Source organism: Lagopus leucura, unplaced genomic scaffold, assembly GCF_019238085.1.
Source record: "Lagopus leucura isolate 7727_CA_CO unplaced genomic scaffold, USGS_WTPT01 Super-Scaffold_100001, whole genome shotgun sequence".
NCBI classification, from domain to species: domain Eukaryota; kingdom Metazoa; phylum Chordata; class Aves; order Galliformes; family Phasianidae; genus Lagopus; species Lagopus leucura.
In genome coordinates, this window is record NW_024962262.1 from 49,918,821 (window position 1) to 49,944,509 (window position 25,689).

At 39.2% G+C, this 25,689-nt stretch overlaps 1 protein-coding gene across 2 annotated transcripts in view; it reads right to left on the reverse strand.

Moving 5' to 3' along the window:
* The window catches only part of CYFIP1 (cytoplasmic FMR1 interacting protein 1), a 68,470-nt gene that overhangs the window by 32,545 nt on the left and 10,236 nt on the right, over positions 1-25,689 (reverse strand). The window contains exons 2-22 of one of the 2 annotated variants that reach the window (XM_042867928.1): positions 23,179-23,302; positions 22,931-23,020; positions 21,751-21,828; positions 20,972-21,073; positions 19,355-19,536; positions 18,585-18,681; positions 18,317-18,445; positions 17,511-17,615; positions 17,226-17,317; positions 16,014-16,131; positions 15,262-15,384; positions 13,791-13,916; positions 13,329-13,495; positions 12,182-12,329; positions 10,148-10,301; positions 8,761-8,917; positions 8,046-8,142; positions 7,259-7,335; positions 7,065-7,173; positions 6,369-6,488; positions 3,995-4,194 (exon numbers count right to left, since the gene is read on the reverse strand). In XM_042867928.1, the coding sequence (XP_042723862.1) occupies positions 3,995-4,194; positions 6,369-6,488; positions 7,065-7,173; positions 7,259-7,335; positions 8,046-8,142; positions 8,761-8,917; positions 10,148-10,301; positions 12,182-12,329; positions 13,329-13,495; positions 13,791-13,916; positions 15,262-15,384; positions 16,014-16,131; positions 17,226-17,317; positions 17,511-17,615; positions 18,317-18,445; positions 18,585-18,681; positions 19,355-19,536; positions 20,972-21,073; positions 21,751-21,828; positions 22,931-23,020; positions 23,179-23,295 (2,588 nt within the window). In that variant the 5' untranslated portion in view covers positions 23,296-23,302. Of the gene's footprint in view, positions 1-3,994; positions 4,195-6,368; positions 6,489-7,064; positions 7,174-7,258; positions 7,336-8,045; positions 8,143-8,760; positions 8,918-10,147; positions 10,302-12,181; positions 12,330-13,328; positions 13,496-13,790; positions 13,917-15,261; positions 15,385-16,013; positions 16,132-17,225; positions 17,318-17,510; positions 17,616-18,316; positions 18,446-18,584; positions 18,682-19,354; positions 19,537-20,971; positions 21,074-21,750; positions 21,829-22,930; positions 23,021-23,178; positions 23,303-25,689 lie in introns of those variants that run through there. The other variant, XM_042867927.1, reaches the window with a different exon arrangement.

Consider the following 25,689-nt stretch of genomic DNA (forward strand, 5'->3'; position numbering starts at 1 on the left):
ACTCACAGCATTCCCTCCCTCTCTCCTCATGAAGTGTGCTTCTGGACTTCCCTGTCCAATGGATAGGGATCTTTTCAATGCCCAGCCTACCAGCTCAAAGCACAGTCCCTACTCCTCTTCAGGAATGCTAGATCCAGTGCATTCTTCCTGAATGTGAATGTCAGGCATACCTATCTGCACATTATATGGTACAATGCACCTTAAAAGCATTTGCATGACATTGCTAATGAATCTTGACCCCTTCTCCAAGCTGCTGAGTAAAACAAAGCATGCTATGGGAGCAGCACAGGGATGAAGTGATTGCTTTGGCTTGACCAAAACTGCGGCTACTACAGTTCAGCTCTGCCACTGAGACAAGCTCCTGTTTAGGCCACGGTTTCTTTGAGCTCTGAGGATTTAAGACCACACTGCACACAGTCACCACTACACAACCCTTTAATTTGGGTTTTCTGCAGCTTGCCCATCACTGCAGTATCTAAGCATGCTGCAGTGTGCTGCTGCATGAAGTGCCAAGTACCATTCAAAAACAAGACCAGACCAATTGGGAAGATAAAAGCTGCAGGAGTGCACAAAACGTTTCTAAGTCATCCACACCGTCTGCTGTTTTACAGGGTTTTTTTTTTACAGCTGTATTTCCAGTTGCTTAGAAATTGTGTGTGTGGCAGGGTTGGGGGTTGTTATGAAGGACGTTGAGAAGAACTGGCTGACACTTAAGGATGGTGCTACTGGAGAAAAAGCAAACAAAATGGGGGGCATATTTAGCTAGAAAACAAGGCTTTAGACCTTGGATTAGTACAAAAATGCTGTGTCTTAATCTTTTCAAACAGCAAATGCCTGAGTATCACAAAGGAAATATCAATGTTCTTTCAAAATTCAGTGGTCCTGGGTTTGGCGTGATTAAAATAATAGTTGGACTTAGCCCCAAAAGAAACTGATAAAGAATTTCTGTTCCAAAATCAGGATCACATTAAAATCCATCAGTAACTTAAAGGGTAATTATAGGCTTATGTGAGATTCCCCACAGAATTCAGGATTTGTATAATACGTTGAGAGGAGACAGGACACCAGGACTGATGGCTGTCCTGGGAAGCTTGCATCAGTGTTTCAAGAAAATTCAGAAACCCTTAATCCCAATAAGCATCCAGATTGTCTTACACTTGTCTCACTTTCTTAACCCTGAACACAAAACACACTGTCAGCTCAGAAATAAGGCAGAAAACATGGCAGAAAAGGGAACACTAGCAGCAATACTTGAAAAGGAACAAAAAAGAAAAATCCTTAAGTTGCCCCTGAGCCTACTAAATCCTCTGGATGGCCCAGTCATCCTAGTTCCACAAGTACAGAGGGAAAAAGCACAGGCATGGGCTTAAAATATGAAACAATTTCATGGTGCAGAAAGCCCTTCGGCTTGGAAAAGCAGGGGCAACTGGGAGCAATCATGAAGAGAGCTCTTAAAAGAAGTCCCAAGCAACACAGAAAAGACAAGTGAGAAATGGCTGCTCATGATCACTCTCAGAGTAAGAACTGGCCAGAACAGTTCCAGAACAAACTGAAGAGAGATCCCTTTTCCTACAGCATACAGCTTCCCTGTGAACCCCTCACAAAGCATCTCATAAATGTGAAAGCTTCACATAGCTTTTAAAAAGGACTGGATAAAGCAGTAGGAAAAAAAATAAAGAACAGTCTGCAAAGGGTCAGAAACACAATAACATTCAGAAAAGCAGCAACTGCAAAAATTAAATTCCTCTATCTTTTGATAACAGCTTCATTGTTTTATCTCAGTACATCATCACGTATGAAAATATTCCTAAATCCTAAATAATTAAAGATGCCACATGTTTCAATTACTTCTGCACGAATAACGGCAGTCTGAACAAAACCCACAGGCTCTGCAAACATTTCAACTCTTACAAACGTTTGAAATCACCAAGTTCCAGCACTGCTAGGAAAAAAGCTTCGAAAAAAAACAAAACAAAACAAAAAGATGCTGGGCACAAATCAATCTGCTAACACACTAACTTTAAAGGAACAATCCTCATGCCTCAGCTCCACTCAAATTAACAGAAGGCAGGGCACAGGGACTTCATTGTCTAGGATCTCTGCTTCCAGCTCCTCACCCCAAGCACCTCCATGTCTATTGTCCACCATACTCACTGCTCTTTCTTCCAACCTTTCACTGTTCCATTGCTTCCCTTGCTTCCTTCCTACCTACCTTCCTACCTTCACTACCTGTCAAGAGTTTAACTGACAGCTCACACAGAGCATGTCGCTGGGTGCCCATGTACTTGTGCACAATTACTTGTGCTCAGTTAAATACACTGATAACTCATCAATCTAAAGCTCATGCAAGGCAGTAACAGAAATAATGACCATGCTGGAAATGACCTGTTCCTCTACCAGCAAAAATACCAATGGGCACCACAGTGTGTGTCTGTAATTCTCACCACACTCCCATTTTCGCCTGAAACCAGAGCTACTTTGAGATGAAAACAGATCTGCCCAAAATTAATAACTAATAATGTAATAAAATATTATTATTATATTATTAATAACAACAATAATGTAATAATAATCGGGATACATTGATTATCCTGAATTAACTACCTAACCAGCCTGAGGACCAGCCTAACTCAATTTGTGTGCAGTTTTTAAATAGGCAAGCAGCTGTCCTATCGGTACCATGGTCTTTATAGCCAAAATGAAAAGAGATTAACTAATTCTAGGAGCTACCAAACATATTTTATTAAAGCTGCCACATGAAATAGCACCCTTTCATCAAAATTTTCCTTTAATATTATGCTTATGTGATTCTTAACGCACCACACTGAACATTCCAATACTGACATATCAACATGCACAGTTCAACACTGCTGTGCAAACAGATGCGTGAAATAAAAGCTTCTTGGTGAAAACTTAAACACAACATTCACTTTTTTTTTCCCCAGACAGAATGTTGGCTCTAAACCACAACAAAACCATCAAAAAAAACATGTCAGACAGAGGAAGCATTCCAAGGAGAGCAAAAGATGAGAACAGGCTTCTCTTCCTGCCATAGTTCAATATCAGTATTGCTTTACTGACTCTTCACAATGCTTTAATCAGGTTTTGCTTAAAAGCCAAAAGCAAACACAAAATCAGGAAGCCCAAGTGCTGTGCCTTCCACTCATTCAAACTTTGAATCCTATCATTTGCTTCCTATTTCCATTACTCACTCTCCTTCAAGGCTGCAACAGCAGGAAGGAAGTACACCTGGAACAAAGCTCTAACACTACAGATACACACCGTTCTGCTGCCATAAGCTAAGCAAAACAAGAAAAGCTCACCAGCAGAGAAGATCTTTTAAAAGCAGCACTAACCACCTGAGAAAAAGAAATGAGAAGAAATACAATTTACAGCTTCTCTGAATGACCAGAGGATCAGGTCAGGTCAGGTCAGAGAATGAGTTTTCTCTGCTCAAAAAGACACATGCTTCAAGGTAAGACTTCGCTGGCTAACAAAGGCTTAGTAAGACACAACCATCGGCCACGAAATAGCCACAAGTTCCAGAAACATGGCAGACAGCAGCAAGGCAGATAAAACCATAGTGAGCAAGCACTGAACTCTTCCCTTTTTCTTCTTATCAACGCGGAAACAAGGAATATAATTTTACTTTCGTCATCGCACAGTTGAGGATCCTGTTTACCAAATGTCTTTCTGACATGTATGTAGCAGTATTTTTGGACACACTTTATTTTCAGCATATCATAGCTAAGTCATAAAATGTCATAAAATGTAACCCCAGCAACCAAATTCTATTTCTACTGTGGACTAATAACAGTCTTTCATACATCTGACAGTACTTAGTAAAATGACTCATTTTACCTCATTTCAAGAAAAGCACCAGCAGCGAAAAATACACTAAATGAATGGTGATGGAATTTGTTAGCATTTGCTGTGAGAGAAGTTGCAGGAGAGCAAGAGAACTGCTGCCAACAAAAGGCTACACCATGCCAACCTGTTAGTGGATCCATTGTAGCAGTAGTTTGGAAGGAAATCGTAATTGAGTTCCCAAAATACATGAAGAGTGATTCGTCCGTAAGGGGCTGACACATTGTGATTGGCTTCCCTGAACATGGCATCGAAGCTGTCCAAGGTCATGTATCTGCTCAGAAGTTTGTGAGTCATTTTGTTTATTTCTATCAAGCCATCCAGCTCCTACAAAAAAAATAAATCAAGAGGAAAGAAAACAAGCAGTAAATTTAACAAAGGAGAGAACCTCAGCAAAGTACATAAATAGCCTTAATTGAATAGGAGACTATCAGTGAAAAATGGACAGCTGACTCCTCTCCAGTCTCTTAGTTCACTGGCAAAGCTGCAAGGAATCTGTGTTCCCAAGACTGCTATGTGTCTGCATCCCACCAAACCCTCTGAGATGCTGAGGGCATGACCTGTCTGCACTGCTGGCAGGTGTCTCAAACACAGACATGGGCCAACTAAGCTAAAGTTAGAACTCTAACACTTAACTGGAGTCAGAAACAGATCAAGAAACAGCTTCTGCATTTCCTACATTACAAGCATCTGCAAAGTTATTTCTGCTGGGCAGAGCAACTGGTGACCAAACTTATGTAGTAGTACTGCTAGGGATAATACTAGATTTATCATAAATCCTTCTCGTGGTTTAGTCAGGTAAAGAGCTTACTAAGAGGCAATAAAAGATGAGCCATTTACAAATGGAGGGAAAGTACCTACAGAATCACAAGCTGTGGATTATACATATGGGCACTGCCTTTCATAATGTTTTTTCTGTTGACAAGACATTTCCAAGTACGGTTTCTGGCACTTTCTTTTAAATAAACTACAATAGAAACAATGCATCTTTGACACCGGACACTGAAACACTCCTTATGGAACTTATTTACTTATGTTATGTTACTTATGGAACAGAGCACTGAGCTCATTAATGACCAGAGTTGATCTAGCAATTCCAAGGCAAGTTACAGCACAGCCTCTAACCAGTATGTACCAAGGAAAAAAAAAAAAAAAAAAGGAAAAAAAAATTAAAAGCAGAGAACACAACCTTTCATTCCAAAAACCACCAACGAGCATTGCTTATAGTTGTGCAATGACATATGAAAGAATATCCAGGGGAGACTGGTCTTCATTTGACTATGTAGATATATTCCCATACAGTGCTATCTGATTCATCTGCTCCATTTTCCAAAGGATTTTCAAACTTGTGAGTGACAGTTAACTTAAGAAGACAAAAAGAACCACTATGATCATTGCAACAGCACTGAGTCCAATCTGAGAGCAGAGATAGATTGATCTTTTAATTGCCTTCATTTATTTAGCTTCAAAAACAGCAGAAGTTATTTACAAGTTAAGCTATTAGTACCAGTTTCTCATAGAGGAAACTAAGCAGTTTTCAGCAGAAGTGATTCTGTGTAAAACCAAAGAAAAAAAAGGGAAGATGGCAACAGGGGAATGGATGGCAACTTAGCCCTGTCAATCTCTACCTCAAAGAAGAGTAAGAGCCTATGACCTAAGAATCATCAGTGGCTTCTGTTCACTTAGCCAGTAACAAAACTACATTTAAGTAATTCAAATGTTAGAACACCATGCTCTGAAATGTCATGAAAAACCTGACTCCTACCCATTTCAGGGCCTCAGAATTCTATTTACCCCCAGTAAAGGATGACATGAAATTGGGCGAGTTAATGCACGTCAAAATCTCACAGGTGAAAAAACAAACATATTACAACAAGACTGACAGTAAACTTTCATTCCAGCAGAACAGAATATAGCTTACAGCTGGCATTTCTGACTGAACATTAACTTGTCAAATTCATGCAGTTTGGCAATAAAAATTGCCCACAAACATTTTCATCAGGAAACTAACTCAAAAATACACCTCAGTATTGCACAGATGCTCTCCTTTCACATGCCAGATCTCATCCCTTCGCAAGAAAAGCTTACCTTGATTTTGTCATGCTACAGAAAACAAGCTGGTGGGCTAAACAAACTCCTTTTGATTCTACCAGGCGCAGTGTTGTTTTGTTTTGGTCTGCAGAATATGCATAAGCACACACAGAAGTGGGCATTTCCAAAAACTTAAGTCATGAGAGTGCTTACTCTCCTTGCCTGCTCATAGCTCCTAGAATACACTTTCTCTACAGGTGCTGTTTACACTTAGAGCTCCTGTGGAGCTCAGCCTCTTCCCCTCTCTCCAGGTGTGACCATGCAGTTAATCACTGAGAGAACACCTAGAGGGCTTCCAGCCAAACTTGAGATTGTTTTTTTCTTTTTTTTTCCTTCTACCATTAAAAAAGGAACACATGCTTTTAATGAGAAAAGTGAAAAAAAAAAAAAAAAAAAGGTGGAACACTCACCACAATGGAAGTCAAATCCTCACTTTCAAATCGACCAATTGCCAGCTCCATTGATCTGTACATAGCTGCTGAAATTCGCTGAGTGATCAATCGGTTCAGGTCTATTGACCTACCAAGAAGCTGAGGAAAAACTGCCATTAAGCTTTGAACTGAACATCAAATCACAAGACAAGCTGTACACGAACTACAAGGTTCCACAAATTAATAGACTTTTAAACAGTGGATTTGCATTCCAAACACACAGAAACAAAGTATATGGATAACATTTATAAATCCATGAATAAATGAGGTGTTACATTTTATATCTAATTTCTCATAAAAAGAAGTAATACCACATGCAGTATTCTTATCTAGGTATATATGTATCATCACTTAATGGCTTCATTACATTGTGCCAACAACACATTAAAAAAAAAATGTTGAAAGATGTTATTAGGAAGACAACATTACTACACACATTTCTCCTATTTGGCTTGCATTTGCTTAACTTCAACACATACTTGCAACTAAAGTGGGATCCTTTAAGATTTTAGTTAGTTTATTCCTCCTACAGACAAAAAAACCTTATCTCAAATGTCACTTCTGCCACTTACAAAGCAGAACAGAAAGCACAGAAATAGTTTTGCGTATCTACGGAAATCAACACCACTGGAAAAATGCCGAGCAATGCAAATACAAGAACATGAGTTCACTCACCTGGACGTGTCTTTGCTTCAGCAGCGTCTCATAGCGGTTGGACTGCAGCAACTGAATGGTTGCTCCCTGATTCTTACATTCTGAACGCAAACGTTTATCCAAAAGCAGGCTATCAAGAAAAGAAAGCGAAGAGAAAAGTATAGCAAACAGCAAACCCAAGCACGAATAAAAGTTCTTGCTACTGAAATATCTACCTGCCAGCCATTGCCTTGTAGTATGCAAATATTTGGTCTGCCAGCTTGTAGACAAATTGGTCAAAACACAGGTTTACCTTAGGAGAGAGGAAAAAAAGTGTATTTATGGCAACTCAGGAACTTCTCCAAGACTTTCCACCACTCAGTAAATACAACTAGAAGAGTTAACATTTCTGAAGATCCTTGCACAAGAGAAGATGACATTCAGCCTTCATCATTAATGTGAAGGGTTTTGTAAAGATCTACACATGTCCTTGCAATGCATCAGCAAATCAATCATCTATATGCTGTCTTTGCAACTTGTTCCTCATCGCCATCTGTTATGAATCTTTTGCAATAGGTCTCATCCTTAAACTCAGCCTACTTAGAGGAGGCTAAGGGGAGACCTTATTGCTCTCTTCCAGTATCTGAAAGGTGATTACAGCAAGAGTGGGGTTGGTCTCTTCCCACTGGTGACAGGACAAGGGGAAATGGCCTCAAATTGCACCAGGGGAGGTTTAGGTTGGATATCAGGAAAAACTTCTTTACAGGAGGGGTTGTTAAAACACTGGAATAGGCTCCCCAGGGAGGTGATTGAGTCACCATCCCTGAATGTGTTTAAAAACCATTTGGGTGTGGTGCTCAGGGACATGATTTAGCGGAGGGTTGTTGGAGTCAGGGTAGTATGGTGAGGTTGTGGTTGGACTTGATGATCTTTAAGGTCTTTTCCAACCTGAGCAATTCTAGGATTCTATAATTCCACATTAACATACAGACTACTTTGCTCCTGTAGGTAAGGTTGCTTTACCTCTGCCTCAATCTCATCATAGAGGAACTGCTTCTTAAATTTAGTAAGCGCATAATGAGCACTGTCATTATAAAGGTCCAAAGAATACAGAACATACCTGAATGAAAACAAACAAACAAACAAAAATGTTACATATCTCTAGAGATGCGGCTCTTCAAAATGGTTAAGTCAACATACTTAAAGCTTGTGAATACTATGACCTACATGTGTGTCATGTAACCAAGATTTTTTGTTCTTGGAGTTTATATACAGATTCATACTTGCTCATTTAAGAAAGTCTTTTGTTAATTTAATAATTTTTACAGATACGTTTGCAGTCTGAAACTTGCTTTGCAGATACAGTTTTTCATCAAGTGAAACCATGCCTGCTCTTAGTACCCTAGATTATATTGAGTAGGTAATCAATTATGTTGATTATATTGAGTTATTAATAAGATCTACTGCAAAATAAGCATAGAAGGAGAACTCATCCAGGGAACAACACATTTAGCCACTGCAATTACATTTATATTAAATACTTAATATTTTATTCACTTTGGAAAAAAAAAAACAAACACTGTGAGTTGTGGAAGTAAGCAAAGAGGAAAACTGTATGACGGTTTAGAATACCTTCTCAGTGACTGCTTGTTAAAATCAATTAAAGCAGTAACATTATAATAAAGAGTGGCAATCATTAAGAATAATCATTCAGTGGAAGAGCACGAGTAGGTCTTACTCCATCATTGACGCCTCTTTGGTCTCCAAAATATGGTCTGTCAGAATCCAAGGCATTGACATCTCAATGGGAAACTGGATTCTTCTTCCCATGGTCAGCTCTAAGAAGAATTCCCTGAACCACAGCTGGGACAGATCACAGCACTGCTGCAGGGTTTCTTTCGGGATAAATAAGGCAGAATTACACTTCTTACAGAAGTACATCAAGGAGAATACAACTGTGATTCTGATGATGCAAGGTGAAACAAATAAAAGCAGGCGTTGAGTCATACACAAGCCAAATGTGTAAACTCAATTCAAAATGCAGAGCCCATGACTTTCTGAAATAGTTCTGAACTCCATGTTGGCCCCCAAAGAGGTGCCTTATTACAAAAAATACTGTGGGAGTGGACCAGACTACCAGTTAAATGGAAAAATTCTGCACACCATTATGGGGGGCTTCTAATTTAATTTTTCATTTAGGGTCTGCTCCTCGACAGTGCGCTGAACTTGGGAAGTAGCTGGTGAAGGAGACAACACAGTACTGGGACCGTTAGTACTATCCATCCTTATGGAGGACTGAATCACTCCACACATCTCTGTTCATCAGACAGGTCGTAAGTGACACACAGACACATGAAGAAGGGATTAAAACAAAAAGTTTCTAAGGCCACTGTCAGGGACACAGATGTACGTTTTCCCACCTCTCCAGTAAACACTCAGCACAAGCCTTCATTTGTGTAAGGCTTCAGAGCCAAAACAAAAAATAAATTTTTTACATTAAAATCTCCAAAACTGAACGTGCTGCTCACCAGCAACATTGTAACAGAAATTAACAGGCTCCCCCTTCTTTGAGGGTAAAGGAGTCCAGTAACAAAGCAAAAATGAAAGACAACACAGCATGGTGATGACAAAGACTAAATACATTCAATGTCAGTAGGTGAATTCTTTAGGACAGCATGTTTCCGATTACAATTAACTGAATAGTAAAAGTGGTGAAATGACATCAAATTTACCACAACAGAGAATCCATTTCCTCTGTACTTGGGAAAAAAAAAAAAAAAAAAGAGAAAAAAAAAAGAGAAAAAAAACCCAAAACACAAAAACAACTTTCTTTTAAAAATTTCAATGCACAAAGAATTATCTGTCCCTTGTTTGCATGAATACATTTAAAAAAAAAAAATGAGGCAACAATATGAAATTTGACCCATTATAAATGAATGTGTTACGAGTCAAAATAAACCTACCACAATAATGAATAACACATCTCAGAAAACATTTGGACAGACCAAGGTTTTTTGATCAATAAAACAACAGTAAGTTGGCTGAGGCAATCGGAAACATTTCCCAGGTTGTGTTAGAGGTGTTAGGACATGCTAAGCTGGACACTGATCATCTCCATATCTTACCACTGAAATTTATCAAATGAGTGTAGAAGAAAGACTCGCGATGGAATTTTTCTATGTCCAATATGGTGGGTCCCTCAAGGCTACTTCTCAAGGTTTTCTTGGAACCACTTTTGTCAGCAATGAGGGACTCTAACATAGTTCTCACCATGTAAAGCTGTATCATTAAAGGAAACAATTGTGGTGGAAGGGGGGAAAAAAGGAAAATACACACGGCACATTAGTTGAGCAACACTGAGAATGACTATCAGTAAGCGACTGCTCCACTTCAAATTGAAAACTGGCACTGTGTGGGCAAAAAGCCTTCAGGCAAGAGGAACGGATGCAGCGCTAACCTACCCAGCAGCACAATGCCTACCCACACCAAGGGACCTCCACTGACTCTGAGCAGCAGACCATTTGCAGTGGAACAGTTCACATCACCACAAGAGTAGAAGTAATAAGTAACGTCTTACCACCAAAGTTTAACAGAGGCGGATAGATGTAGGACTGCCTCAGAAACTTGTGTGTCATTTGCAATAGCTTTTCCAGTCCCAGAGCCTTGAGCTGCTTCAACAGCTCAGCAGAGTTTAAGGACTCTGTCATAGTGCGAACCATGTAGAGCTAAAAACCAACAGACAGGGGCAGGCAGGGGAGAGAGAATCCGTTAATAAAAACACACGGGTAAATAAGGAAGGGGAAACAGAAGCAGAGAAATTGTGTTAGTTTGTTAAAAATGAAAAGCAGCACGGTAAGCATGCAAAGGAAACTAATACACTTCTAAAGCAGAAAGGTTTCTTCCTTCAGAATAATTGTTGCCATCCAGTGCTCCCTGAGGAGAATGGAAAAATCACCATTCACCTCAGCAGATGTGGAGCCAGGCCCACAGCTGTTGGCTTCTCAGAGTATTTCACAGAGATTTCCAAGCATATCCAATTTGTAAATAGCCATTTTAGAACTGCAGGAGATTGAGATAGAAGTACCTAGAGCGGATAGCTTTGATCTCCTCCCCTCAGCAGAGACAAACAAGTGTGCCACCCCAAGAGCAGAAATGACAACAGAACCGTGTGCTCTAACAAGCCTGTAGCTGCCACTGAAACAAAGCTCTCAGACACACCAAGTGTAGAGAAACACACTGATGAATATATATATATATATATTTTTTTTTAAGTTGATTGTATTTCCCTCAGAAAATTAGAAATCAAAACAAAATCTTCATTAGAATCATCCTAGTAAAACTTAGGCAGTCTTTTACTACCCAAGAGTGTTATCCACATGGGTTCTCTTCCCCACTGATGTATATAAGAATATTTGATTTACAAACCACAGTGGCCTTCAGTTTTTCACCCAAAGTGCTTGGTACCTCATTTTCTCAGTTGGACTATGAATACTCAGGCCATACACTCTCCAAAACAAATTTACAAATAAAATAGAACAGGAAATTACACAGAGAAAACAAAACCAGCATCTAGGTATGGGATTTTGATGACATTTTTGATGCCACAGAAAATGCACTTGAAATACTATTAATAGTAGCATAATGATATACAGATTTTAGGGAGCAGTTTCTTTATTCACTGCTGAACAAGATGAGGGATCTTGTCAAGATTCAAATACTCTCCCTTGCTTTATATTTAAATTCTAAATATAATTTAAAACTATAATTTAAAACTATAATTTAAAACAATGTAATTTATGAGATTTAACTAAAAGAACCAGCCACATGAGGGAGAATCTAAAATGGAAACAGTTAAGAAATAATCAAATCATTCCAAAATATCGCATTAAAATATTAGGAGCTCAAGGAGAAAATATTTCTTTGCAGTGAGTCAAATTGCAGAGATGGAACACTTGGAAAACCACGCATCTGAATAGAAAGTGACAGCAACCCAGACAGATGATTTGGTTAAGTATACGTCATTTTGTAAATATAAAACTAATCAAAGTAGATTTTGAACATTCCAAAAGAAAACTGCACTTTAAAGTAGTTTAGCCAGAGAGAAAATGTGATGTGCTATCATCACTGACAAGTACCACAACCATTAGATGGGAACATACCTGAGTACTGGAGGGACCCACCGCACGCCTTGGGACTTTGATATCAAAGCCACTTTTGGGGTCTTTTTCTCCTCTTAGAGCTGGGTCATTGAACGGTTCATGACCTGCTTCCCAGTCACAGACTGTCTTTCTGATGGCCTGCAAAACACTAAACAGAATTCACACCGCTTCAGACTTGCACGCATCCAAGTGCGCAGAAACTCTGCAACGATGCTCTGGAGTTCAGAGGAACTCAGAGGAAAAAACAACTTTGCCAACAACTTCAAGACGGCCAGATCCACGTGATAATAATTCTACACTGTTCCCTCAAAAAGAGTAGTCCAGAGCACTCCTCCTTTGTCCCAAAGTCGACCTATGAAACTGGTTCAAAACCCAATTGTCAGAAATTTGCCTTTGTGATCCTTAGTGAGTGCATCAAGCCATTTTGTACTCGTGCACCATGAAATGCTGGCCAGTTAATCAAATAAAACCACACTAAAACAAGACAATTTGAGCTGGAATTGAAAAAGATACTTCCTGTTTCCTGCAGAACTCCTAAATTCAGCTGGATTTTATACAAACGTTACACTTTAACTAAATTGAGAGTAAACAACTGATAAAGAAGTTAAGCTTAAAATCAAACAACTAGGGACACAAAAATACAGTGAAAAGTCATAGCAATCAGTGTGGGACAGAGCATTTGGAAAAGAAGTGGAAGGCTAATAAGGTAGAAGCAGAAGAAGTGAAGAAATAAGGCAAGATGCCAAGAGGGCAGAGAAAAGACTATGGGATGTAAATATCAGACACAAGGAAACACCTGAATCATAAGGAAGGTGGACAGCAACAATTTTATTCAAAATAAAAATACTGGTCTTTCTTTAAATATTACAGTACTTATCTTTCCTTAGGATAGAAATAAACTACAGGCAATCCTGTTAGAAGAAATCCTGAGGTAGTGCAAAGAAGCTCAAGACAACCTGGACTCCTACCTTAGCCATACTGGCAGTCATCCACTCTGACTCCCAACATACAGTCAGGCAAGCTAACTCGGAATACCATACAGACTACAAAGGGAGTGTGGATTCAAGAGGCAAAATTTATCAACTGTGCAATTTTAATAAGAGTTGGAGAAAAAAAGTACAGGGAGAGATGAGAAGAAGAACATTACCTCTGAATGACATTTTTCTTTTTTTTAATCGCTTGTCTTAATGGCTCTCTAAGCGTGACCTGGGCAAAGTCCTGAAGAGCTGCATAAATGGTATGGCGAATGGCATGATTGAAAACACTTTCCATCCTTCCCATCAGCACCTGAAGACCTTTGATCATGGCAATCACCTGGAAAAAAAAAACACAGTTGTTTTTTTTAAATTTTGTTTGTATACTTGTTCAAAAAGTCATTTTTTTTCAATATAGAAAATGAATGAAGAGGAATTAACAAGTTCAAAAAGGTAGAGGAGAAAGGCAGTCTGAAGAGGCTAGTTTTCCTGTACCCCTTCTGTGCTTTGAATGTAGGAAAACATGCACTTTCAGAGTCAACATGGGCATAGAAAATGCTTTCAGAGAATGTTCTCTTTTGTATGGAATTAATCTTTGGGAAATCCATCTAAAAAGAAAAAGGAAAATTTCTTACCTCAACCAAAGCAAACTTCTCCTCACTAGTATAATTGTATCTTGTTGCTCTTTCATACTCTTCTGCATTGTCAGGACAATCTTTATTAGAGTATTTGTCAGTTGGGTGTACCAGCTTCCATGAGTACTGCAGTTCACAAAATGGAAGAGGGAGAAGAAAGATGGAAACAAAAAAGGCCTGATAAACAAAACATACCTGAGCACAAATAATATGCTTATAAAATACTCTGATGTTTTCAAGAACATCTGAAAAATATCTGGTACTATTCTCAAAACCTACATAAATTCTGAAACAGCACATGATGTATGTAACAAGGTTATGGATACTGAGTTATTAACAAGGTTGATGGATACTGAGTGTGCTCAGAAAACGGATCAATAAGTGAGATACTCCATGCCAGGAGAAAATCTCAGTGGGAGGGCAGAAGAACTTATGTGACAAGCACTTGAGGGAATCCATACAAATCAGACAAAGAAAAGCATGGACCTAAAATTGGCAGTGGTAAGAGGTAAAACAAACAAACAAACAAAAAAAAACAACCAAAAAGCCTACAAAAGTAAGCCCCAACTAAACAACTGCTGTGGTTTGTTCTGGAACTGGGAGTATAAAGACGGAGGTAAAAATGAGAGATTTCTACAGAGGTATAACAAATAGATCAAAGGATCAAATCTGTCTTCTCTCATACAATATATCACCTGTTTCAACCCCTTCTAAGTTGTGCTTTGCCGTAGGTAAGACGCACAGCCTTTATCTAAGTAAGAGTCTGGAATATATGAAGCATTCCCACAGTCTCCTCTTCAGTTTCTGCATTAAACAGTTTCTGATTGAAAAAAAATATATAAATGGCTACTTTTCTAACTAGCATCTGTTTTTAAAGTAAGTTATTAAAATACAAACCACTTTGCAGGTTATTTCCTCTCCCTCATCTCTTCTCAAATTTTATATTATCTACATTTATCAACTAAAAGTCTTCCTTATTCTTCTCCCATTGGCTAATGGAAGCCCTTCCATCTTTTCTGTGTGTACAGTTAAGATGTCCCACACTTCAGTTTACTAAGTGACAGCATCTAACCATAGCCAACTGAACACACTGACTTCCTATGTGACTGCATGTAGGTAATACATGACATATATGGAAAAATAAATGAAGTCAGTCTACGAAACATGTGCCAAGAGCAACATAAAAAGCAACTGATCAAGGGTCACAGGTGAACACCTATCCAGTAAATGTAAAAAGTTAAATGTAGTGTATGAGAAGGCACATGCTACTGGATATTTCAAGCAGTAACATTACTCCTAGACTTTGAGAGCTGAGGTGCTGCTTTCCTCTGGGAACAGACTGAATCAGGAGAAAAGGAGTGCAGGAAAAAAGAGAATTAAGAGAACAGTACATAACATGCATTTTTTGTTCTCTTAAAGCAAAGCCTGTCCAACCTCATTTTCATCTGCTTTCCTTCTTCAGAAAACATACCACTTCCATGACATGTGCACTCCACTGAGAGAGAAGCTGCAAGCCTTGGAGAGAAAGATCAAAGAGCTTCCGATACTCTGCATCTGTTTTTTGAGCTTCCTGTCGGCCAGAACCAGTCACCACCTATGATGTTTTTAAACAAGCAAACAAAAAAAATTAAAACACCTTGTGTACAACATTTCAAGTCACATTTCTCAATATTTTTTTAAGCATTACACAGCATCACTTATCAAGACGTGGGTACAAAAGACCAGTAAAAGTTTTTTCTTTTAAAGAATTATCTCATTACATTTCACAGACTTTGGTCAAGAGATAGAAACCACAAGGACTCTGTATCACCAAAATATCACTGCAGACAAACTTAAGACACTGATTATATATTATATACGCATGTGCACTTGATTTTAGTTTTCAACTCATCTCTTAAATTATAGCTTCACTCAAAGCATTATGGGCACACATTTGGAGTAAAGGTTAGACAACCTATTCCCACAGAGACATGTCAAAAATTTCTGGGATACACAGACAAACAGAAGATGTCTGCAGTTTGTATGATGTATCAGAGTTTAAGATTTAAAATTTAAACAATATCATGCTGGGGATGGGTACCAGCCTTGCAGCCAGCTTTTCTTGAGTCAGGTCCTTGAGCTCTATCCTTTACCCAGCCTGAGATTTGCCTACTTTTTAGATGTTCTACAATAACTGCTAGCCAGTGATGTAAAATCTGCGCAAATAGCTCTAATCTCCCACACCTCACTGTTGCTGTAGCGAGCCAGTTCTGATATGAAACGCATATGGTCTTCTCTGATTTGGATCATCTGCTCACATATATTGTACTGGGGACTGCTGCTGGAAGACGTGCACGTCCATCTGTTGCAGAAGACAAAAAAATCTCCAATCAGTTGATGCAATAAAGAGTACAGCTGATACTAAAAAAGAAAGAACAAAAGATGAGTGACTCATTTTTTTTCCTTAAATCCTCCTTCTCATCCACGTGAGGCCTTTCCTCTCCTCTTTCACTCTGCTGCTGCTGTGAAATACAAACTGCCATCTCTCTTCAGAAGCACACACTTAGGGACAGGACCAAAAAGGACTGAAAGCCTGGGCAGAGGGACAAGTATAGGAGGCCATAAGATGTTTAGCTGCTTTCAGCTTGTTTTTCTTCATTCATGTTTAACTAAGAAGAGCTTACAGTATGCTCCAAATATAAAAAATAGTTATTATTAAATACTATTAACATGTTATCAAGAGAGACACAAAATACATGCTACCAAATATTGTGTTAAACAGCCTCATACTTTTAGTAGCACAGCAGGTTCGCTACTATTGATTTTCTCTTAGCAATTACATGCAAGTTACATTTTTTTTTCTGCAGGAATTAAAATGCAAAGCACTACATTCTAAATTCACATAACTGCACGGAGGGAAGGTCTCAGAGGAGCACAGGAACATTTGCTAAAATAAAGCAATAACCATAACCCATGGAACAATTTATATAAAACATCTGCATTTTCCAGCCATTTTGCTGTGTTGTACTCCTACCAAAACAAAGAGGGACACAAGCTAAGTTTCTGCTCCATGTACAATATACACATGCACTACTGCTCACCTTGCTTAGTATAATCCTTCATTTCTTTTAAAGAAAGTTTCATATTTAAAGGAAAAAATAAAAATTACATTAGTGTAAGATAAATTTTACATCCTCCAACTCAGGTGAAAAACAATGCCACTGAAGCAAGAAATAACTCAGCAGCACAGAAAGATTTTTAAATAACCTGTCCTTTACATTGTATCTACTATGTGAAGTACATTAATAGTGAAATACCCACACCAAAAAACAGACCAAGGTGAAAATCCTATTAATGTAATTATTACAGATTATCAGGTGATTATGAAATTATACTTCATGGGTCTGACCTTCCCCAGCCCACATGCTCCCCTCTCTGTATCCTCGTCCTACCTACCTGGATTTGTTTTCCTCATAATGAGCACTTGTCTTGATGTATCTTGCAAGTTCAATCTGCATATCACCAAAGAGCGGGACAACCTGCAGCTGCTGTACATAGGGAATAGATCAGATTAGATAAATGATGAAATATGCACCTTAGTGAAAGGAAACTGCTATTTACCCAATGACAGTTTCAAAGTCATCTTTGTTTTATTTGATTTTATTAATCTGGATGTATATTTAAAACGCAGCGGGAATTGCCTTCTACATTACACATTAGGAAATGCTTCTCTTAACCAACCTTGAAGAATTTGTCAATCTTGGCTAAATTTATCCTCTTTTTTGCATCCAGCTTGTAGATGTTACTGACACTTCCATCCATCAGGTACAATCCAAAGCCCATAACCTGGCAAAAGAAAAAAACCAAACCTCTCTGCAAAAGGAGTTCAGGGGTATAAACATGCTGAAAATATTTGTTATGAGACAAACATTCAGCGTTTACTCCATACCTTTTCATTCACTGCAAGACACACAGTAGATAATATCAACCAACTTCACATTACCTGGCACTCTTTTATTAGACGTACTTATACCTCATACTTATCGCTCATTTTTTCTGCTTACTAACCCTAATTTTTAAGTTACTTGTTACTTATGATACATAGCATCAGCTTCAGAAGCCTTTTGCACAAATTTCCCACCTATCTAGAACTAAAATTTCCTAGTTCCTTTCTGTTGTTGCTATACTTCACAGAGACGTTAGTATAATCCTTCATTTCTTTTAAAGAAAGTTTCATATTTAAAGGAAATATGCAGCCTTGTTAGGAAACACAGCATTCGTTTCCTAACAAGGCTGCAGTTCAGTTAGACTAACTTCAATTTATGAAAAACAAAAATGGATTAGAAGTTTTCTTAACAGATTTAGTGTTTAAAATAAAAGAAAAAAAAAAAAGAAAGACAAAGACACTGAAGAATAAAAACAAAGGGCAACATTTGAGTTACGTGGTTCATGTGGTTCTGGCAAAAGGAAACAAAAATCCAACAAGAATGCAAACATCTTTGTTCTGCTTCAACCTTTTTTTAAGTTTGTACTGAAAAGAAACTCACTTTCAACAGCATGTGTTTCTCGCTGGGGGTTAGATACATTTTGTTTTCATAGTAGTCCACACACAAATTCACAATATCTGCAAGCAGTTCTTCATAGCCAACAATCACTTCCAACTGCTGCTGTAACGACTGACAAAAAAGAAGAAAAGGACATGAGTCAAGAAGTTACAGTCCCACAGGATCAGCAGCTACTACCAAAGTGAAAGGGTTTTCTTTTAAAGGCTTCATACAGCATTCGGTATTTTGGAAAAAGACAACTAAAGCTTACTTGTGTTATCTTGTTGTGGTTTGCAAGGAACATGGAAAGATTCTGGGACTCTTGAATGGATTGAGGATCTGCCATTTTCCGTAGAAACTGAGCAGCTCTTTGCAAAAAGAAGAAAACAACAACCATATTTCCTTTCAGTGGCACTGCTTGTACGCAAATTCATCCCCGCTCAACAGAAACACATTTGTCTCTGCATCTACCAGGTAGTCAGCAGAACTCCAAGACATCAGCAAACCTGAAACTGTCAGTACAATGGCAACGCCATTTGTTGCTTTTACAAGGTTGTTGACCTTAGCATTGCTACCTCCCATCTCATGAATAAAGCAGAAAGAATTTGACACATAAGGCCAGTGCCTTCATGCCACAGCTTCACAAGAACATATTAGCCAAACCTACCCTCTTATTGACAACCTCTTAAGAGCAATGCTGAAATATCATAAGAACAACTTTGATTTACAAGCATCAAAACTGGATGCCAAAAACTGGAATAGAACAAAAAGTCAGCTTTCTCTGAAACTTGAAAAGCAGTACTGAGCAATGCGTATCCAATAGATGTAGTGAACACCAAGATAGAAGTATTTGCCTGTTTTGCCTTGAAAGACAGAAGAATCTTTAGTTGCTGGAAGAGCAGCATAAAGAAAGTCAATTCAGTCAACAGTTTAGCTGCAGTAACTGCAGAAAAAGCTGTCCAAAAAGGAGCTACTGCTGCCATCTTGTGGGAGCTCTGTCTCCCCACAGCATAAATCCTGATCCCATCCTGAACAGCTTACCTCTTGTAGGCTGAATGGTCATTTTTCACACTGCACTTCATATTTTTCAGCTCATCCAGTACTGCAAACATGTTGATAAATTTGCCCAGTGTGATCAGATACGCTTCAGAGACAAAGTCTTTTCTCCTCTCTGCATGGCACAAGCGTCTCACCTCCCCACAAAACCGTTCAATTGCATTTCTCTAACAGAAAACAAAAGAGACGAGTCAGGGAGTAAAAGCCATGATGTTTCCAAGAAAGATTTATCACACACAACTGGAGATCTGACACCTGTCTGTCCTCCCCTCTAGGTGAGGTCTTCCACTGTCACAACGGTCCACTTTGGTGCACCTGCAAGAGCTAATGAAAAGCACCACCGAAGCAGAAAAACATTTAAGGCATGTGAGGCCAACAACACACCAACACAGCCTTTCCAGCTTCACCTCTGTGTACTACAAGTGTCATAAAGAATTTTAGCCTGGCACAACTGGAAATATGATTAGCAATTTAAAGTCAGAAAAAATAAATCCCTTTGAAACAAGTGATTTTATATCAGAATAGTGATTAATGCTAGCACATGCCAATTTGCAAAACCATGCTTGCAGATGGTTATTTGAGGGCTTATTTCCAAGTGTACACCAGGACCCTCTGAGATTACAAGTACAAGTAGAAACTTCAGACACAAAGAGGAATCTGTTCTGAGTTTAGGGCAATAACCTCAAATGAAAGGAGATTTTTGTAGTCAGTAAGATCCATGAGTTTAGGAAGATGACAGAAAATGCTACATTGCATTCATTCTCCTGTGTGCTCCATGGTTTGCAAGCTCTAGTTGCTCTGGCTTCCTCAGAAAAATGCCAAGAAACATCCTCCATTCATTGAATAAAGTGGCAAGCTGCTTGCACAGGAGGAGAGAGCAAGACAAATGGCTGTTCTCTAGTCTATATTTAGTTTGGGTGGCTGGCAGGTCAGAAAAACTGTGTTAGCTTGCTTCAAGGATGAATTTCTGCAGCGAAGTTGCACTGGGTGCTATGATGTCGAGGCTTGTAGAACCCTCAACCACCCAACAAATGGTCTCTGTGCCTTGATGGCCTTATGTATACACATGAGATGTGTTTTATTTCTATTTCCTTTCCTTCCAAGTGTCAGGAACCATGTGCCATTATCTTCTATTTTATGCTCAAAGTCTTAATGGAGGAATCTCTTTTCGGTGGTGTGCAGCAATAGAACAAGAGGCAATAGGCAGAAAGTGGAACACAGGGAATTCCATACAAACACAAGGAAGAACTTATTTACAGTGAGAGTGGTGGAGCACTGGAAGATGCTGCTCAGAGAGGTTGTGGAGTCTCCTTGTCTGGAGATACTCAAGAACCACTTGGATGCCTCCCTCTGAGACCTGCTGTAGGAAACTGCTTTAGCAGGGAGTAGGATTCAACAATCCCTAGAGGTCCCTTCCTACCCCTATAATTCTCTGATTCTTTGAAACTCCTGAAGTTGTTAAAACAGGCATTAGAAATGCTGCCCTTCTGAGAGACCTTTTTTCCCCCAAAATATAACAATTAGGTTGAGTGACCGAGCATACAATATTAAGCATACAGAATAAGCATATAAGCTTGCTAACAAATTTTCTATTCCTTTTACCTGGAAATACATAAAATTCATCAGTTTTGTGACTTCTGGCTCCAGCACTTCCACAGTTTTCTCATAAATTTCTACTCTGTTAGGCTGCTCGTTGCACTTAACCTGAAGACAATTAGAGAGATCGTTACACTTACAGCTTTCCCCGATACAAAATTTCCCTCAGAAACTAAGATCCCAAATGACAAGCTGGTAAATGTATTATTATCACCTTGACAATACAAATTTACGGCATCTACTGCTGGCTTTACTAAATCTATGCCATTCTTCTAAGATTCATTATGAGTTTAAAAATATAAATTGAGATTTTTTCTCTATTTTCTCTATTCTTTGCACTTTTGCATAAAAATATTTGCAAGCTGTTGCCAATTCACAGTTTCACTTTTGGTCAGTTTCCTGATGCATCTTAACATTCTTCCCATCCCATCACCGTATCACCAATCCCAGACATGTATTCACAGGATTTAATTTTTGTACACAGATCAAGAAAACTCTGCATAGCTCTGACAAGAAGAGAACGACCCATCTAAAAACCTAGAATGTTTAACACAAATGCTAATTATTACATGCTATAACACCTGTTAAACCTGCTCTGAATTTAAATATCTGGGGGAAAAAAGCAAGACGTCCAACCAGTTCCCAAGTGTTAAAACACTATTCTACAGCATGCACAGCTTGCTAATTCAGGGATCAAAGCAAATTTCAGAACTCATTACTAAATCTCTAACCAAAACAAGATGGAAGTCCACATGCTGCATGACGGTTTAATTTTGATTCTTTACCTGGGGAATGGCTCTTGAGCAGCTCCTCCATGTATATAACATGACAGCATATTCCTGGCCCTCTTCTAACATTTCATTCTGCAAGAGAGACACTTGATAATAATAAGGCATTGTAAAATAAAGGAGTTAAACTCAATTCTCTGCCATCATTCCAAAGCAAACTATTTTTCTTATTCAAAAGTGTATGTGCAAACATATATTGCAAGCTAAATGATATACCTTACTGCATATGTGTGAAGTAACATTACAATAATACATAGGTGCAAACTGGCATACTGAATGCATCAGTGCTGTTTCTACCATTAAAGAAACATAACAGTTGAATTGATCAGCTACAGATGCCCAGCTTAGGCAACAGCTAAATTTTTCTATCTACTCACAGTCATGTTTTAACATTCAATCTAATTCTGAGAAAATTCTTATCACCTGGGGACTGTACGTAATCAAAACAATCAAAACAAGTTAAGAACTTGCCAGATAATTTTAAAAGCAGATTGATGTAAATTGACGTAATTTTCAGTTCCATGTAACCGATGCAGTTTGTGAAATGGCTTTTAGAATGACAAAATGTATTAATCCTCATTTTTCAAAAATGCATAAAACAACTAAAAGTTCAAAATGGAAAAGTGTTTGCAACCTGCAATTTCCTTTGTATCCCCAAACAGCAATACCACCAGCAGAGGTAGTTATGAGTAAGAAGTCTCATCTTCCATTGTAAAACTGTTAAAAACCACAAAAGACCTTACACAAAACCATGCCAATGAACAACTAATGTATACATTATACAGTGAGGAAGCCAACAAAAACCCTTACTACCACTAACCTGACAGAGAAACATTGGAAATTTGGGAGAATGAAAGGTAATTTTTTATTCAAGTTACAGCCAAAAGTCATCAATAAAACCAACCCATCTCCAAATACTGAAAGAAATGCACAGTGAAAGCAATAAACTTTGGAACAACACTGGTTGATCAAGAAAAAGGACAGCTTTTAAAACTGCCAGCTTATTATATTATATGCAAGAAAAGAAATGCCACACACTTCTGTGTTACTGCCTCCTGGAAATGTTACAGACAACTTCTTTTCTGTGACCACAATTCTTTCAATGAAATGCAAAATGATACATCATTCCCCTTTTATTCTAGGTAGCAGAGAAGTATCTACCTGGACACCTACTTACCATACTAGAGTGGACTGTGGCTTGCTCAATGTATCTCGCAATGCCAGTGACAAATGCATTTCTGTCCTCAAAGTTAGTGTTGAAGTTTGGCTGCAAAGAAAGCAAAATGTTGAATCAAATTCTTGGTAAGGAAAATAATTTATGTATATCATAAAAGTGAACACTTTTGCTACTGTTGTTGTTTGCCTTTTGAGAGTACAGATTCTTGCAAAAGAACTGCAATATTTTTTTCTGAAATGACAGCAGACCTGGTAAAGCAGAGATGATGGTGGAGGTTCAATACACGGTTGCTGATCTGGCAATGGTAATTCTTCCAAGAGATCCACATTGGATAAGGCATCCTCCAGTGTTACTTGAGCAGTCATTTTGCACCTGTGGTTAAAAAAATACATACATATACATGTATGTATATACATATAGGTGTGTATACATACACGTACCTGTAGTTGTTTTATATATATATATATATTTAACTATATAAACAGAAAACAAACATCACAAAGAGCAGGGAACCATTACTACTGTGGGAAACAGGTAGTTTCCCTTTGATAGACACCATAATGGAAGGGAACACAGTCAAACCAAAACCCACATGGTTTCAGTATGCAAGTTTAAAATGAATGTTAGGATAACGACCTCCTCCTTACTTTTTGACTTCAGAAATACTTCTCTTCCTCCCTGCTGCACCAAAAACAGAGAAAACACTGACATCAAATTCACAGGAAAAAAGGACTGCCCTCAGATGTAACCACGAGGACAGTAACATCAATCTGAAGTTAAAAATAAATAAATGAAGAAACCACCAAAGATAACGCAGTAAAAGCAAAAACCAAAGCAAAGGGAAGGAAACACTCAGAACTGATACGCCACCTGCCCTCAGAGGCCAACCAACAAACCACACACAGAGAGAGCTCACCAACAATTTCTAACAACTACTGTCAGACAGGTCTGCAGGCATTTTGCTTCTTGAAACCATGGCTCCAGCTTTGCTTCGAGCCTGAGCAGGTTAGTTTTCATTACAATAAATAAATGAGCAGTGCACATGTTGTGCAACTTGCAATCCCTGTTGAAAAATGATGAAGGACAGGACTGACAGGAGTGCTTGCTGACAGAGCTGCCCACACTGAGCACAGCTCCTTCACAGCTAATGCGGTTATTCTTCAATGACAGGCAGGCAAAAGCCATGGCATCTTCCCTTCAATAAATAAACAAATGCCAAAAGAATTCCATATCTGGGCACAAGCCCCACAAGGAAGTTGAACTGTCAACAGTTTTAGCCTGGAGGAAAACAAGAGAGTTGCTAAGAAGTTAGAGCACCACAAGCAAACATTATTTTAATATTTTTGTTCTGAGTATCTATAGGTCAAGCTTCAGCTAAAATAAAAACCAACACACTTTACCTGGGATAGTTTAACTGAGAGGCTTCTTCCAACTTGAAGCTTCTCCTCCCTGTAGGCTCATGACCAAAACAAACTCCCACTCACAGCTCCCCTGGGCCTCACACCCATGGGACAGATGCATGCACAGTCACCCCACGCTGCCACAATGGACAGGCAAATGGCCACAAAACACTGCTCCATCCCTACTCCAAAACCCAGTGAAAAAATGGTTGCCTCTTATACTCTGAAAACTACTGCAGTTATTCACACAAAAGGGAGTTGTCATTTAATGGAATAGAAATGGCCAGGTCTCCCCTCACCAGCACCAGTGAGGCTACACCCAAAGTACCATGGCCACAGCTGGAGCAACGTTTCTGGACCCCGTGGTGGAAAAGGGACATAGATATATTGCAAAGAGTCCAACACTGGCCCACCAAAATGCTGAATCACAGAATCACAGAATTGTAGGGGTTGGAAGGGACCTCCAGAGATCATCGAGTCCAACCCCCCTGCCAAAGCAAGGAACAGAAGCACCTCTCTTATGAGGAAAGAGAGCTGAGACTGTTCAACCTGGAGAAGAGGAAGCTCAGGGAGATCTCATCGATGCCCTTAAACACCTGAAGAAAGGATGCACAGAGGTCAGGTCCAGCTTCCTGTCAGTGGTGCCCAGTGCCAGGACAAGAGGCCATGGGCACAAACCAGCACACAGGAGCTCCCTCTGAACGCCAGGAGCACTCCTGTGTAGGTGACGGAGCAGTGGCAGAGGCTGCCACTGTGAGGGCAGTGGCTGTGGGGTCTCCTCCTTGGGGGCTGGAGCAAGTGGGCCCTGAGTGCTCCGTCAGCCTCAGCCATGCTGTGATCCTCATCCCGCCTCCTCAAACACAGCCCAGATCCCCAGTGTGGAAGAAAAGCCAAGGATGCTGATGCTAAAAAAGTAGTTAGAAAATACGAACCAAAGGATAAGCAAAACCCAAACTCCTTCTCACTTACACTGCTGTCTTTTTAACAGCACCAGTCTAAGAAACTCCCCTCAGCAGGATGGATGCACAGGCTACAAAAGAAAGACTCCCTGCTGCCCTTTACACTGTGAGAAGAAACACAGGAGAGTACATTTTTTCCAAGCCCTTCGGCATGATTTCACAAAGATAGAACAGCATTTTGTGAACTGGGACAATGTAAGCAAATGGGCACAGACTGTTACAAAAGCCCTCTTGTTCTAAGGTTGCTGACAGATTCCCTTGGTAATTGCCATCCACACAGTTGGTGTTTGACTGGCCAAGCCATCATTTTAGCACGCCAGCCCTTCACTTTTCCTATCCTGCTGTCTAGCAAGACATGGAAGAAGAAGAAACTCCTTCCTGCCCAGCTTTGACACATTTG